This window comes from Pomacea canaliculata, linkage group LG7, assembly GCF_003073045.1.
Source record: "Pomacea canaliculata isolate SZHN2017 linkage group LG7, ASM307304v1, whole genome shotgun sequence".
NCBI lineage: Eukaryota > Metazoa > Mollusca > Gastropoda > Architaenioglossa > Ampullariidae > Pomacea > Pomacea canaliculata.
The window spans coordinates 11,225,077-11,240,587 of record NC_037596.1 but is presented as its reverse complement, the minus strand read 5'-3'; the positions used below and the strand labels follow the sequence as shown (position 1 = coordinate 11,240,587).

General features: G+C 43.5%; 1 protein-coding gene across 1 annotated transcript in view; it reads left to right on the top strand.

Annotated features, from left to right (window-relative positions):
- The window catches only part of LOC112568550, a 29,309-nt gene that overhangs the window by 8,843 nt on the left and 4,955 nt on the right, over positions 1 to 15,511 (top strand). The window contains exons 6-8 of the mRNA XM_025245876.1: positions 12,240 to 12,442; positions 14,251 to 14,730; positions 15,037 to 15,395. Coding sequence (XP_025101661.1) covers positions 12,240 to 12,442; positions 14,251 to 14,730; positions 15,037 to 15,395 — 1,042 coding nt within the window. The remainder of the gene's footprint in view (positions 1 to 12,239; positions 12,443 to 14,250; positions 14,731 to 15,036; positions 15,396 to 15,511) is intronic.

The window sequence follows — 15,511 nt, the reverse complement described above, 5'->3', positions numbered from 1 at the left end:
TAATGGAAACTGGATTAATTCGTTCCAAGCCCCAGAAAATGCCTATTTACTGGTCTAATTTGTATATAATATGTAGAAAAACATGAGTCTCAACAAGAAATAAGAAATAAAAGTGTATTTATTAAAACAAAACAAAAAAATAAAATAAAATGTACTGTACAGTACAGTACAGTACAGTAAATTGTGTTTCATTTACTGTACCTGTACCAAACTTTATGGCAGGAGGGAATGAATGTGGAGGGAGGAGGGAAGGGGGATGGTTATTGTTTTGAAGGGGAGTCCTCTTCAATAAAAACAGAGGGTAACTGCTCTTCGGGTGTTTCTGTTCTCTGTATCTTTTGCTGAGGAGAATCAGAATCTTGCTCTGCAGTTGCTTGTCTGTTTTCTTTACGGAAGAATTTGTCAATTGTTTGCTGTTTTTTTCTCCTTTGCAAAATTTTGCGGAAAGTGGACATAACATTGTCATTAAAAATGTTAGCTGCTCTATTTGCTACCACTTTATCAGGGTGATGTTGTTCAACAAAATTTGCGATTTCTGCCCATTTTGCACACATTTCATGACTCTCTCCACAAAAACGTGACTCTCTCTCTCTCTGCACTCACACTGATGACGCAAGCAAGGCGCGCTGGGCCGAATGAACGCCATTCGGCTCAACTCGGCTCATCTCGGACGTTCGGATGTTCGAGTTCCAAATATTTGTTCGGATTCCAAGACAAAATTTTCTCGAATTTCCTGGTCGAATACCGATTTGGTCGAAAGTCAAGGCGTTCGAGAACCGAGGTATCACTGTATATAAAAAAATCGTAATCATAAAGATGGGTGGATATTTACAAGGTGATGATTAGGAATATATATTTACAAGGTCACCTGGAGTTGGGAGGAGTCTCTAGAGGCCTCATCTATATGTCTTGTAAGTATTTGGATAGATGGCGTCTAAAGCAGTTCAGGGAGTTTAATTGCTTGAGATGGAGAGGGAGGCTGTTCCATTGCATGCTTCCTGAGAATTTCAGACTTGATTTGAAGAGGTCTAGTCTAGGAATGGGAATATAAAGTTTTGGGAAGGTTCTAGAGTTATTGGAGGAAAATAGGAGAGAGAGCCTTGGCGATAGTTTGCCTGTCAGTACTTTATACATGAAAATGCATTTGTTAAATTTAAGTCTGTTTTTTAGAGGAAGGATGCCTAGAGTGGTGAAGTCATTCGGGTTTAATTTCGGTTTTAGTAGGACAGCTTTGATTGCTCGCCTCTGAACACTAGCTAGAGGTTTCATGGAAGCTTCACTAGCACAGTCCCAGAGGGTGGAGGCATAGTCAATGACTGACTGGATGTGGGTGATATAGTAGAGTTTTCTTGTGTGAGTGTCAAGGAAATGTTTTATTCTTGACAGCTGGTAGACTTTCTTGGAGATGTTTTTGCTTGTGGTTGAGATGTGTTGGGACCAGGGCTTCTGCTTACGCAAAAAATTGCGTACAGTACGCATTAAAAGTTCGGAGGACCCCTCCAATTTTCGTCAATGGGGTCCCCTTCAAATTTGGGCAAAGAACAGGGACCCCTTAAAAATCTGAAGAAGGGGTCCCTGGGACCCCAAAGAATTTAGCCTTAGCAGAAGCCCTGGTTGGGACCACGATAAGTTGTTGTCAATGGTAACACCCGTAAGTTTGTGGAACTGTACTTCCGTTATTGACTGAGCGCCGATTTGGATACCAGGAAATGGGGTGGCTAGGTTTTTGTCTTTTCTGTCTGGTTGTTAGAAGCATGACTTCAGTTTTCTGGGGGTTGAGGGACATGTGGTTTGAGTGGTTACAGCAGCCAAGCTTGACCAGCCGGCTGGCAGAAGTGTCAATAAAGTCAACGAAGAGAGTGACACCTCAGGGGCTCACACCTGTCCGCCAGGTTGACGGGAAGTAGGGGTTAGTCACCTGTCCACCACACCACTGCAGGCAGAGGTGAGCGTCAGTAGAGTGGTCGTTCTCTTGTCGATGTTGGCTACTTGATTGGTTGGTGAGTAAGTGACGAATGGCAGCCCCTGGTGTATTTGACGTTCAAATGTTAAAAGTAAATTAGAGGAAAGGAGGCAGGACACTTCTAGGCACGATGCCAGAGTGGACGGAGCAACTGGTTAGCAGTCAAAGCGATTTCAGCATCTCTAAGGCCGACTTCACTTGTACTTCGAGCCAGGAGGACAAGACTCGGGAGGAAGGACGCTTGTGTTAGAAAAACTTGAGCAGGTGTCAGTGACAAAGAACTGTCAGGACTGCCTGCTGTCGCCGTGGAAATCAAAGAGCTACGTGACCAGAGTTTGCACTACCTTTGAGAGGTAGACGTTCGACGCCAAGGCCAGAAGTCGCCGTTCTCAAAGGAGTAGAATGCCTTCTTGGTTCACCGCATTCTAAGAACCAGAGAATTTGGTATGAAGTTGGTGTTCGTTCGGCTTCTGTACGTGGTATTGCAGTTGTCGTAGACACCACCTGTGTCCCTGGACTGGGACAGGCTTGACTCTGTGTCGCCGAGAGAGCAGTCGTCGCTCTCTGACGAGGTTGGCAGATCGGGTGGGAAGGACGACGGACAGGTGGAGCAACACTTTCGAGGGAAAGTTATCAGGGTGCCGAGACTGTCGGCTAAAGTATCGGTCTCCACCAAACCATCATCTTGAGCCTACAATAACAAGAAAATCTTTAACATCAGAGCTAAGCTGATGCGCGTGTGAGAGTGAATGGTAGAGACAGAGAGAGAGAGAGCTAATAGCACTGGAATAGAGGAAGTACACTTAGCACGGATAACACTGGGACTCCCCCTAGACGAGTCTTTTTATTGTATGTATGTATGTATTTGTATCTCTTATGTTCATTAACTCTTTCTACACGTTACATCAAACGTCGAATTTTATGTTCGGGGAACAACAGGGGTGGGGACTCGTGTGCCACGTGGTAAACTGTGTGATCGACGTGTGAGTATTGTACGTGTGGTTCCCAAGTACCTTATGTTGACGTGGGTGGTGAGAATTGAGGTTAACTCTCTCCTTCGTGCCCGGTTTCCTGGAGCCAAGTTTCGACTAAAAGCAAAAGGAGACTGCGACAAGGTACTTTTGTTAATAACAAGCTTAAATGTGTCATCATCACTGAACCAACAACGTCTGTACCTCCTATGGAAACTCAGATCTTTCTCTGTCAGTTCTGCCGTGTTTACTCTGTTCTATCAGTCCTTCATTGAAGTTTTCATCACCTTTTCTTCCATTATTTGTTTCTACAGCCTCTCCCAAGGGAACAGTAACAGTACTCTTTATTGTTAACATCTGTTCCAAGATCACCGGTGTCATGAGCTCACCAATTGGCTGAGCCCACGAATTGCCGTTACACAGTGCGCAGACGCAGGGTCAACGGGTGCGCATGCGCAGACAGGGCAATTTGTGGCTTGATATACCGTGAGATGAGCATGAGTCCGAGATGAGGTGTTGACCATGTGTTAGGACAGAATATGTCTTGAATTTAACAACATTGTCAATTGTGGTCAGTATCGCAATTCGCAAAGTTCAAACATCCGAATAAGACAGCCAACACTGTTCAGTGCGCACTGTGAGAAGGCAATTCGTGAGCTCGTGACACCGGAACCAGGCAGAGGGACTTGGCAGCCTTTTGTCATCAGCAAGTCCTTAATATTTCATGGCTTATCCTCTATATATCTGATCGTGTGTTTGTAAAGGTTGAGTGTGTGGTCTGTCGAGCAGTGAATAACTCTCTTGACAAGCATTCTACCACACCCAATTACAAGGCAATCACTGCATGTCCATTCACCAAATTAGTAAGTTAGATCAATATATATTAATGAGAATAATTATGTAATAAAACAGTACATATATACAGAAATGGTTTACAATTAGGTCCATACGTAATCTTAAAACTTATCTCTCCTCGCAGTCGCTCGCCTCATAAATCTTCATCGTTGGTAATCCAATATTCACCGTTTGTTATTCGATATTCACTGTTCACGGTTCACCATCCAATGTTCACAAATCACCTTAATTACAACATTATAATCCAGGTCTAACTCGTGCTGGTGTAAACTTCCAATACACTATACATTCACTAAGTCCATCAAACAACTTTCTTACCTCTCCGCGAGACGGACCTCCGCTCGCCAGCTTGCAAACTCGAAAGTGCAGATTCAAAGGTGGTCAAGGCCGAGTCGCCTCTCCCTACACATGGGGCGTCTCTAGTCTAAGTTGTTGTTGTAGTTAAAAGGAAAGTGCTTCCACCTGAAGGCGATTTCGCACTGTCGGGGAGAGGGTAAGGGAGGTAGAGGTTAGGAGATGGGAAGAGTATGGAGAGTGGGGGAACCAGTAGGAAAAGGGAAGGGAGAAGGGATGCCGGTCACGGGTTCAGCAAGCACTGTTTCTAGGAGCCATGTACCATTTTCGATGTAGCGCTTAGGATGTTCTGGAGGCCTGCCAGGTCCGCAGAGGTGCTGTAGAGTCCAGGTTACCAGATATGTTGCCAGATTTCTACTATTTAAGCTGTTAATTACATGAACGAATTATTTATTTACTTTTTCAAATTTAAAATGATAAATATTAAATATAATAAATATTGAGTTGAGCTCTAGTTCCGATGATCAATCACCCGGTAGGTAGTTGATCTCCATATAAGTAAACTTTGAAAGACTTTCTCAGGGCTACCTTCAACCTGTTTAGTCCATCCTATAGAAACCTGTTTAAATAAGCTTACCACACGGGTGGTGTGCCACCATTATCACTACCAATGACAGTATGGTGTGCCATATATCTTTTGGTGGGTTAAGACAGTTGATAATGTTTAAGGAAAGCCCGTGTTTATGTAAGACCTGACTTAAGACAACTCTATCATCTTTGATTCCATGACACTCCAAAAGCACGTGCGAAGTGCTAAGCCTATCCCCACATGTGCATGAAAGAGGGTGTAGCCTATATTTTGTGAAATATTCCCCGCCAAGCCTCATTATGGCTATCTTTGATTGAATGAACCTATTAGTGCCAAAGAAAATCAGGGTAGTACTAGGACAATCATCTAGCAGTCTCCTATTTCCTTTACCTTTAAACTTGTACTTCTCATTCCATCGTAATTTTATTGCTGGTTTTATAGCCATACTCCTCTCCGCAGGTGAAATAGAGATGTTTAGGGTAGTAATTTTATGATTGTTGGTTTGTTTTACTGCCAGTTTGGCTAGTTTATCGGCTTCCTCGTTCCCTTTTAACCCAATATGGGAGGGAACCCAACGGAACCTGACATCACCATTTCCAGTGGCGATCTTGTTTATGAGGAACAGTATTTCATAAACAATGTCTAGTCTGCTAGATGATAGATTTTGAAGAGCCTGAGTGCTGACAAGGAGTCTGAAAGTACTAAGAACTGTTGTCTTGTGGTGTTTCCCATTGTGTGATGTATATTCTCAAGGGCTGTCTGTATAGCAGTCATCTCAGCTGTGAAAATGGAGGTGTGGGTTGGCAGTTTGATTGAAAGGTTTATGTAGTCAGGACTATAAACTCCTAGTCCAGTTTCGAATGTCTCTGGGTCGTGGGAGCCATCTGTGTATATCTGCGTGTAGTCCTTGTAGATGGTATTTAGTTTGATTTTGATCTCTGAGGTGATTAGGTGTTGTTGTCCCTCTTTGCTATATTGAGTGAGATCAGTGTCTATTAGCGGTTGTGGAAGTGTCCAAGGTGGAGTTGTCATGTCTGTTAGTGGGTAGGGTGCTGTTATGTTCGTTTGCGCACCTTTTGTGTTTTCTAACTGTTTGATATGATGTTGTATAGTGGGTTGAAGGGTGGGACGACCTGTTCTGTGTCTGTGGGGTTGCGAGTGGACCCGCCGGACTGGATGGTCTGGAGGGGTGCTGCACTTACTTCTGCCTGTAATTGATCGTAAAAGATGTCCTTCGCCTCATCATCGCCATCGTTGGTTGGTGCGTAGCACTGGATCAAGGTCATGTTGCCATGTCTTCCTCTCACTCTGGCTGTAATCAGTCTGCTGTTGATCGGCTTCCACTCTATCAGGCACTTATCTGTTCCTTTCCTCAGGATGATGGCTACACCCTCATGGTGTTGGTTGTCCTCTCTGCCAGAATACAGCACTGTCTCTCCGGTCTGGGTCTTTACTCTTCCAGAAACTGTCCATCTGCTTTCACTTACTCCGAGGATGTGTAAGTTGTAACGCCTCATCTCGGCCGTAATTTGTGCCAATTTGCCTGATTCGTACATGGTGCGTACATTCCAGAAGCCTATCCTGGTCTTGCATTTGGCGCTCAAGACTTCCATCTTCGTGCCAGTAGCTTCCTTTCGGCTTTCGCTACTGACAGTCATATAAGGATCTTGCGATACCTCTGGGAGCCCATCGCACACATTGGTGTTGGTTTTCTTCGTCGCTGTTTCCGTAACAAGGGTGTTTTTTACGGGACAGGGTTGTTAGCCCTGTGCCCAACCCCCAACCTGGAGGACCAGGGATCATGCTTCGTCTGGTATCTACCCTTTGACCTGCCCGGCTTGGGTGACCCTGCCCGGTATAGCTCTCAGGGTCATCGACACACACAAGCCCCCCGACCTCGACAAGGTAATGATCCTCCGGGGGGATATAAAGGTACACCCAACACTATTTTTAGTGTCCTGGCCTGAATTGATTGGAGTTTGGCTATATGGTTAGACCTCAAGTGTATTAAAAGGGGGGCTGCGTAGAGCAGTTTTGACATTACATGGGCTTGATATAAGTTAAGTAGAGATTTCGGGTGGGTGCCCCAGTTGTTACCGCTTACTACTCTCATGAGGTTTATTCCTTTTTTTGCAGATTTCGTTATCTTGTCCACGTAAGGGGACCAGTTGGTTTTATCCGAGAATATTACTCCTAAGAATTGTACCTGGGAGCTATAGTCAATGGTTGTTTGGTTAAGTATTAGTTTGGGATATTCTGTAGTTTGGTTGGGCTTTTTAAATATTATTGCCTGCGTTTTGGGAAGAGATAATCTAAAGCCCTTGTATTTCAACCAGTTTGCTACTTCGTGGAGATCATGTTGGATCTCAGCAATACCTATGTATTTAGGTACTTTCGGGTTGCGTGTTTTGCGTATTTCTACTTTTCCTAGGAGGGATCTCTAGTCTAAGGATCTTGCAAATTGACTAAATAGGTAAAATACCGAGCCAGAGAGATACAAACAAGCAGAAATCATAATTTTAAGCAGTCGTTGGATTTCCAAACGCGTTTGGGTGCGTAAATGACACCCATGTAAAAATACAGGAACCATCTGAGCACGAAAATGAATTTGTAAATAAAAAAGGTTATCATTCAATAAATGTACAGCTAGTTTGTGATAGTGGCATAATATAATTAGCTGTGTTGTTTTAAGTATTCGGGAAGTACTCGTGACGCCAAGATTTTGACTGAGTCAAAGCTGTAACGAGCTTATGAAGTACATCCCCGATCAGTCACGGGATAAACTCGAAGCCTTTGCATTCCTTGTAGTCACCTTAATTAATAAAAAAAGTTTGGTCTACACATCTCTAGTACACTAGCCCCTCCGTATTCGCAAAAAAACACACTCTCCTTTCAAAAGGTCTTTAGAAACTTATCTCTTTCTTGAAACAGTCTTCGTCTTTTAGTACTGTGCATAGCTCTATCTCTCTCACTCTCCCCTATTGAGTGTGTGTGTGAGAGAGACATGAACTGACTTTTGTATTCTTCTTCTTTTTCTTTCCTATATGCCCCCAGTAGAGCATAGGGCCGCAACCACACCCCGCCATCGGACCCGGTCCTGGGCATCCCTTTCCAGTTGGGACCATGTCATGCCAGCTGTCTCTGCCTCTCTGTGGACTGATCTCCTCCATGTCTGTCTGGGTCTCCCAACCTTACGCCTCCCCTGTGGGTTCCAGCACAGAGCTTGTCTCGTTAAATTGTCGGCTGGCTTTCGTAGAGTGTGGCCAATCCAGCCCCACTTCCGCTTCTTGACGTCTTGGCTGGCAGGGTTTTGGTTGGCTCTCTCCCACAGGTCTGTATTGGAGATCTCATCGTGCCTTCGGATGTTAAAGATGTGGCGCAGACATGATGTCTGTATCTTGTTGGTGATGGCATTTTTCAACCACCATGTCTCAGATCCACACAGAAGGACTGACTTTACATTGGTATTATAGATGAGGATCTTGGTGTGTAGAAACAAAGCCTTGGAGTTCCAGATAGGTCTTAGGGTGTGGAATGCAAGCCTGGCTTTGTTTATTCGGCTTCTGACATCTTCATCTGTACCTCCGTCTTTGCTGCTGACTATGCTGCCAAGGTAGGTGAAACGGTCAGACTCTGTAATACATTCTCCATGTAGTTGGAGTGGGGCTTCTTGCTTGTTGTTGACCCGCATTACCTCCGTCTTCTTGATGTTGATGGTTAGGCCAGTCATTGCTGCTTCTTCTGCGAGCTATGTCTGTGCGTGTTGTTGCTTGTGGGACAACAGGTTGATGTCATCCGCAAAGTCAAGACCCTCAAGCTGCCTGGCGAAGGTCCACTGACCGCCCGTGTTGCTGTTAGAGGTTGTTCTTCTCATGATCCAGTCTATGACGATCAGGAAGATTGTCGGTGAGAGCATACAACCTTGCCTCACTCCAGTCCTCACTCCAGTCCTCACTGCGAAGGGGTCAGTCAGCTTTCCCTTGTGTATCACCCGGCATGTTGAGTTCTCATAAAACTGCTGGATGATGGCAATGAACTTTGGTGGAAATCCGTAATCTGCATCAGTTTCCAGATGGTTTCTCTGTCTACGGAGTCAAAGGCCTTCTCAAAATCTACAAAGGTGATGTATAGGGGTGACTGCCATTCGATGGACTGTTCGATAATAATTCGCAGAGTAGCGATTTGGTCGGTACATGATTTTCCCTGCCGAAAGCCTGCCTGTTCTTGCCTAAGTCTCCTATCTAGGGCAGTTTTCAGTCGCTCCAGGATGATTTGCACATTGCTTGGAATGGACAACAGCGTAATCCCTCGCCAATTGCTGCACTGTGCCAGGTCACCTTTTTTGGTTAACTTCACTAGGTAGCAAAGCTTCCAGTCTGCTGGAACTTGCTCCTGCTCCCAAATTTTCTTCAGCAGGGGATGTAGCATCTCTGCTGCGGCTGTTGAGTCTGCCTTGAGTGCTTCTGCAGGAATGCCATCTGGGCCTGCCGCCTTGCCAGAATTCAAGGACTTGATGGCTTCGATGATTTCTGTCTTGGTTGGCGGGTTGGTATTAACTTGGAGCTGTTCTGCAGCTGGGGAATGTCCAAAATGGTTGTTGGTGGTGGTCGGTTAAGTATTTCATCAAAATGTTCCACCCATCGTGATCTTTGTTCTGCATCCCCGGTGATGACGCTGCCATTCTTATTCTTTATTGGTCTGCATGCAGTGGTGTTTTTCCTTCCTGACAGAATTCTTGTAATTTTGTATAGTCTCTTTGTGTTATTTTTCAAAACAGCTTGTTCTGCCTCTTCTGCCATCCTGTGTGTGAACTGTCTCTTGTCGTCCTTTGTTTTGATATGTTCAGATGCCTTAACCTACTCGATTACAATATCCAAGTTTACACGAAGTGGTTGGAAAAAGGAAAGAATGAGTGGATGATTTTGAATATATGTGAATGAGAGACACCCTATATTTAATGATAAGAATGTGAATGTATATGCATGGATACTTCCTAATTTCTCAATACTCCCTGGAGGGCGACAGAATAAAAGAATCTAGAATCTTGAATCTTGAATCCTTGCGCTCTTCTTCACTTCCTTGTTTATCTCCCAGTATTTTGCTCTGAGCTCTTCTTTTTCCTGCTGGTCTTGACATTGGTTGATCTTCTGCTTCAGCTCTTTCCTTTCCTCTATCTTTTGCCAGGTACCTAAAGTCAGCCATTCCTTGTACTGTTTTCCTTTTTTCCCCAGAACATGTGTGCAGGCATTCTTCCAGGTCTCTTGTAATCCTGTCCAGTGGTTGGCCACTGTTTCTTCCAGGAGTCCTTCCAGTGTCGCAAATCTGTTTTTAACTTCGCAGTTGATATCATTCTGCGGTCTCTAAGGAACTGGACGTTGAATTTGTGGTGCGGTCTGTCTGAAGTGTCGTGGAAAGACCTCAGCTTTATCTTATTGGTTGCCACAAGCAGGTGGTGGTCTGTGGCTGCATCTGCACCTCGCTTTACTCCAGCAGGCTCCTTCTAAACTGGCGATTAATGGTGATGTGATCGATCTGGTTTTCTGTATGTCTATCTGTTGAAGTCAAGGTGGTCTTGTGAATGGTTTTGTGTGGAAAAACTGTGCCTCCGACTACAAGGTCGCTGAACTGGCAGAAGTCTGTAAGCAGCTCCCCATTTTCGTTGCAGTTGCCCACACCATGCTTTCCCATTACGTGTTCTTTGTCTGTGTTGTCATTTCCAACTTTGGTATTCATGTCGCCCATTATGATCTTTAGGTCTCGTTTTGGAGTACGAACAACCAGTGCTTGTAGGGAGTTGTAAAAGTCTTCTTTTTCCTCTTCTGTAGCTGCGTTGGTAGGTGCATAGCACTGGATGATGGTGATCTTTCTCCCTTTGGAGTTGAACCTGGCTGACATGAGTCGTGGGGAGACTGGTTCCCATGCTACTAGTGCTCTTGCAGCCTCTGGTGTCATGAGTACTGCTACTCCTTGTGTGTGGTCATGGTCAGGGTCTTCATGTCCGCAGTAGATGATAGTTTCCCCTGACGAAAGTCTGGTCTGACCATTGCCATTCCACCTTGTCTCGCACAGGCCGATGAGCTTGATGTTATAGTTCTTCATCTCCTGTGCTATCTGAGCTGCTTTTGCTCTCTCGTTTAGGGTTCTGATATTCCAGGTCCCTATCCTGGTTTTTGCCTTGGCCGTGAGAAGATGGGTCAGCGAGCTGGCTTCCCGTTGGCTTTCACCAGCATGCGTCATAAGCCCCTCCGAAGAGGAATCTTCCAGTCGAGGCTCCAGATGTACAGTTATCGTGCCTGCGGTTTCTGTAACAGTAATTTTTTTACATGGTGGGGTTGTTAGCCCTACCACAACCTAATTTACCTCTAGGTAGACTTTTGTATGACACTAAAGAATGGCTTTCAGGTTTGCAATTATTATTACTTATAGTTCTAGAAAACTTAGAACATTAACTGTCTATGTTATCAGTGCGCTAAGGAGACCTTTTAAGTTATCTAAATATAGCAGATAGGCAGCAAAATTTGATTATTTATTACTAGAATAGTAATACATGTATTTCAGAACATAGAGAAGACCAAAGATTCATAAATAATACGTTTTTCCGACCGCACGTGAGAAAAACTTAAGCATTGATGACTGTCACCTAGGTCCTTACAAATGCATGAAAGGTCCTTACAAGGTCCTTATATGGTCCTTACTTGGCACCATCCCTTATCCCTGGGAACCCTGCTTTGACCTTTTAACCGATTTAGGGGAGTTCACGTGTACTAAAACTAGTCTACCCCGCCGCCGTGTGTTTAGGTCAGCGTGTCCCGTGTCACTGGTCAGATTTATGGCCCCACATTGACCACCCTGCCCTGTCATTAGCCAGAGCACTGCCACCTTGACCAGTTCACCGTTGGTGGTCCTAACTCTAATTAAACTTTAACCAAACACTGTTACAAGTTTGCATATCGCTGGTACAAGAACTAGTTTGAATTGCCCCTGGGGATCAATAATGTTGTATTTTATATTGTATCACACACACACAAACATACCACTGCACTTCATCTGAGGTTGAGACTGTAGATGGCACAAGCGAATTCATGTGTCTGTTACTTTTACATATTGGCATGGAGTAACGCTTACATGAACTTAATAAAACGATTTCTCTCGTTAGTACACGTTCAGGTATAAATAAAATGCGTGAAGCTTTCTTTACTATTTGTTGGTCCCACACAAAAAAAGGCCAAGCCATTCTGTTTGATACCAATTATCGTAGAACAGATGTAAACAATAGAGTTCAGACTGTTCCTGCCATGGACAGAGAGATTGCAAAATCAGCATACATATGAAAAGATAAAAGAATCTCAATACATGACTGGTAGAAACTGCCTAAAGATCATTTGACTTATGCAGTTAGAAGGTATTCAAGGATTCAATTAATAATTAAAAAGAGATATTATAATTTTTGATATTGAATCAGTGATTTTAATCTTCATTCATAAGATGTGTTACGTTTTGAAGTTGCGCATGAAAATTGTTTTGTAGGTTTCCTTTTATTTCTGTACAGTATGAAATTCTTTTACAGACATTGAGTCAGAGTCTGCGATCAGAAGACCCCTTCGACATCTGTGGTCTGTGCCTGTGCTCCGATGATTTGTCTGACCACATGACCCCACGGGACGACAGTAGCGACGAGAGGAAACTCAGACATTGGTGGCGGCGACGTGTGGCTGGGCGTGGGGTTAACGGTCAAATGACAAGTGACGTGTACAAGGCACTGGTAGCCAGGTGAGTTCTAGAAACACAAACTACAATCATAATGTTGTCACAATTTAAAATAGAAATGAATGATTTATCCGCTGATAACTTCATGTGTCGTGAAGGAGGTAAAAGAATTCTAACGCATGTGTTTTTGCTATATCATCCTCATCTCCACACCCTACTGTGTCTTGTTTGACCTTCGGAATTGAGAATTTCTCATAATGTTGTGTAAAAGATAATGTATTTACTGGGACAGGCTACCCGTCAATTAGTCAGCATTGGCTTTGGTAACTAACCTGTTCCAACACTCACCTAAACCTAACAGTAAACATAAGGCTAATCAAAGCCACAAAATAATCTTAATCATTGATACTAATCCAACACCTAAAAACACTCTTATGCACGCATTAAGCTGTTTGAAGTATTACATTCTCACTGGACAGTGTAAAGTGAAAACTTGAAAGTCCTTGTGCGAAGGCCATGATAGAGAAACACCATAATCTTAGTCCGTCAGAGCTCTGATAAGTCATGTGACCTCACGCAGCCCCTCGTTATCACAATGAATCACTTTCATGATTTATGTTTATACACAAGTTTTAATATACAGAGGGCGGCAACTGTTTCATGTAAAGTATGATGGCGACCCTCTGTACGACTTAAAAAGACCAATCTAAAACAACAGACAGCATTGATTGACACATTTTATTTGTAGTATGATAAAACAATCTAGGCCTTCCAGCAAAGCTTAATCTTGTGGAACCATCTTTACAGCACACTGACAGCTCTTCAGACATCACAACCTAAAAATGACAACACGCCAATAATACCTACTAATATCAGACTCACTGTCAGCATTCCATCCTTTAAAAAACAAATCCTCAAACAGATTAGACATAGCCTACAAGATACTGTCACTTATAAATAAAATTACTCAATAAAATTTGGACATCAAGTTCCTTTGAGTTCCGTCCCATATTGGAATAAAAAGAAATGAAAAGCTTAAAACCTAGCTAGACTGGTAGGAAAACAAAAATACAAACCGCTAAGACACCACCATAAACATATCTGTTTCACCACGAGAGTTAAGAATGGACATAAAACCAGTAATTAAATGAGGGTGGCAAGATAAATAAATCAAGGCAAATTTTCGCACTTTGATGTTCTTTAAAGTCAAAGTGACAAAAACAAAACAGCGAGAATGAGGCTTAACGAAGCAAAAAAACAAGATATAAAAATTCTCCTTCATGTTCATGTAGGGGTAGACTTAGCACCCGCATGTGCTGCTTGATGTAATGAAAACAAACCAGAAAGGGAAAAACTAAAACATTTCTTAGGCAAATATAGACTGGAACTAAACCTTAACAACTGCCTCAACCCACCGGGAGAACTCTAACACAATACACTTTCATTAGTAGCATTCAAGTTCGTGAATTAAAGCGTCGTACACCTGTCTGTTTCTCTGCCTCTGTTCGAGTTTGATAGAGAAAATCCTTGTCACACCCTATCGTCACCACTCGGTTACACTTGTATGTAATTGAAGATTGAAAACATTTTAAGGTCTCTCTCGTAAATGATTCGATTTTGCTTTCGATTACAAATATACATTTGTTTACGTGAACTTAAAGGACAAACAAGTTTTTTTTTTATTATTATTCAAATACCAACGACAAATGTTGAATTGGAGCAAAGTAAAAAGAAGAGGCGAGAAGTAAAAACTTACTAATTTTGCAGTACAGACGTATCTTACTACATATCAATGACTGTTTGAAGAAATCTGATTAAACATAATCACTTTTTCAAACCATCTTAATTAATTGTTTTATAAATTCATTCAGGCTTTCTGGTCCGGCGAAAACAGTGACTGTGCCATGCGCAAGTCCTCCTCGTGTGAATGTCAAGACCCTATTTCAGGCCCTGTGGCGTAGAGAAGAGTGCTATACTGCTGTAATAACACTCTTCCCGGAGCAAGTTCACCTGCTACACACGGCGCCTCCCAGACTATTTGTCACCGGACCGCCCGGTACAGGTAAAACTGTGGTGCTGATACTGATGGCCATAGAGTGGCTGCGATGTGGTCACCACGTCTACGTCGTTAGTATTTGTAGTGAGAGTCGTGCAGCGACCGTCAAGTTGTATCACCTGTTGCTGCAGACAGTAAAGACACAACAGTCGACACGTTTATCACCCGGTCAGCTTCACCTCCGGCAGTATGATCTTGACGATAAAGACGTGTCGAAGGCCGTCAACGACTTTTCACGGGCGGCGAAAGGAGGGGAGCTGTACGTCATCGCTGATGAAGTAGGAAGTGAGTTGAGGTGAGTTTTACAGCGTCTGATGTGATCTGCTGGTTCATGCTGTTCAAACTTATTGGCTTAAAAATATTTGGTGCTTAAAAGGTGATGTTTCCTCAACGGTTGTGATACCTGATGGAGCTGTTGTGTGGTCAAAATAGATTTGTTTTGAAGCATCGGCTGTTACACAGATTGTGTTACAACACGTGTCATTATTGTGACATCACTTGATGACATCATTGGTAACGATATTAAACATGATAAACAGAATCACTCAGTCATTCATGACAGTACACAGTGTAACGCGTGTAGCTACATTCTATGTTACAGAATCAAGAACTTTGGGACTTTCTGTGAAAGGCTGCTGAAACAAGTTCCTAGTCTCCATCTTTGGGCGGCAGGTTGTTTCGATGAACACAGACCCGCCGGTTGGGAAGTTAAATATTTAACCAGACTCCTCCGCTCTCCATCTGTCGTCGTCAAGGAAGTCGAGCAGGCCTTGAGGATCACTAGATGCCCTGATGTCGACCTGTACAGTCAGCGAGGTGTGCCCGAGCACAGGGACAGCCCGTCAGTCACACGACTGTATCATTGTGGTCAGGGTCACTCAGGTGACTGGCCAGGTGACTGTGTCATGTGCGGTCGTGAGGTGGCCAGCTTCCTACACAGTCTCCGTGCTGGTGTTACGGGTAGGTGTGGGTCTTGTGTAGTCTAATGTTGTTTACAGTTAAACACTTCCCTGTGTGATGAATAACAAATAGGTGAGAAAGAGTTGTAAATAAGACAGTTTGTTAGTCACGTGAGT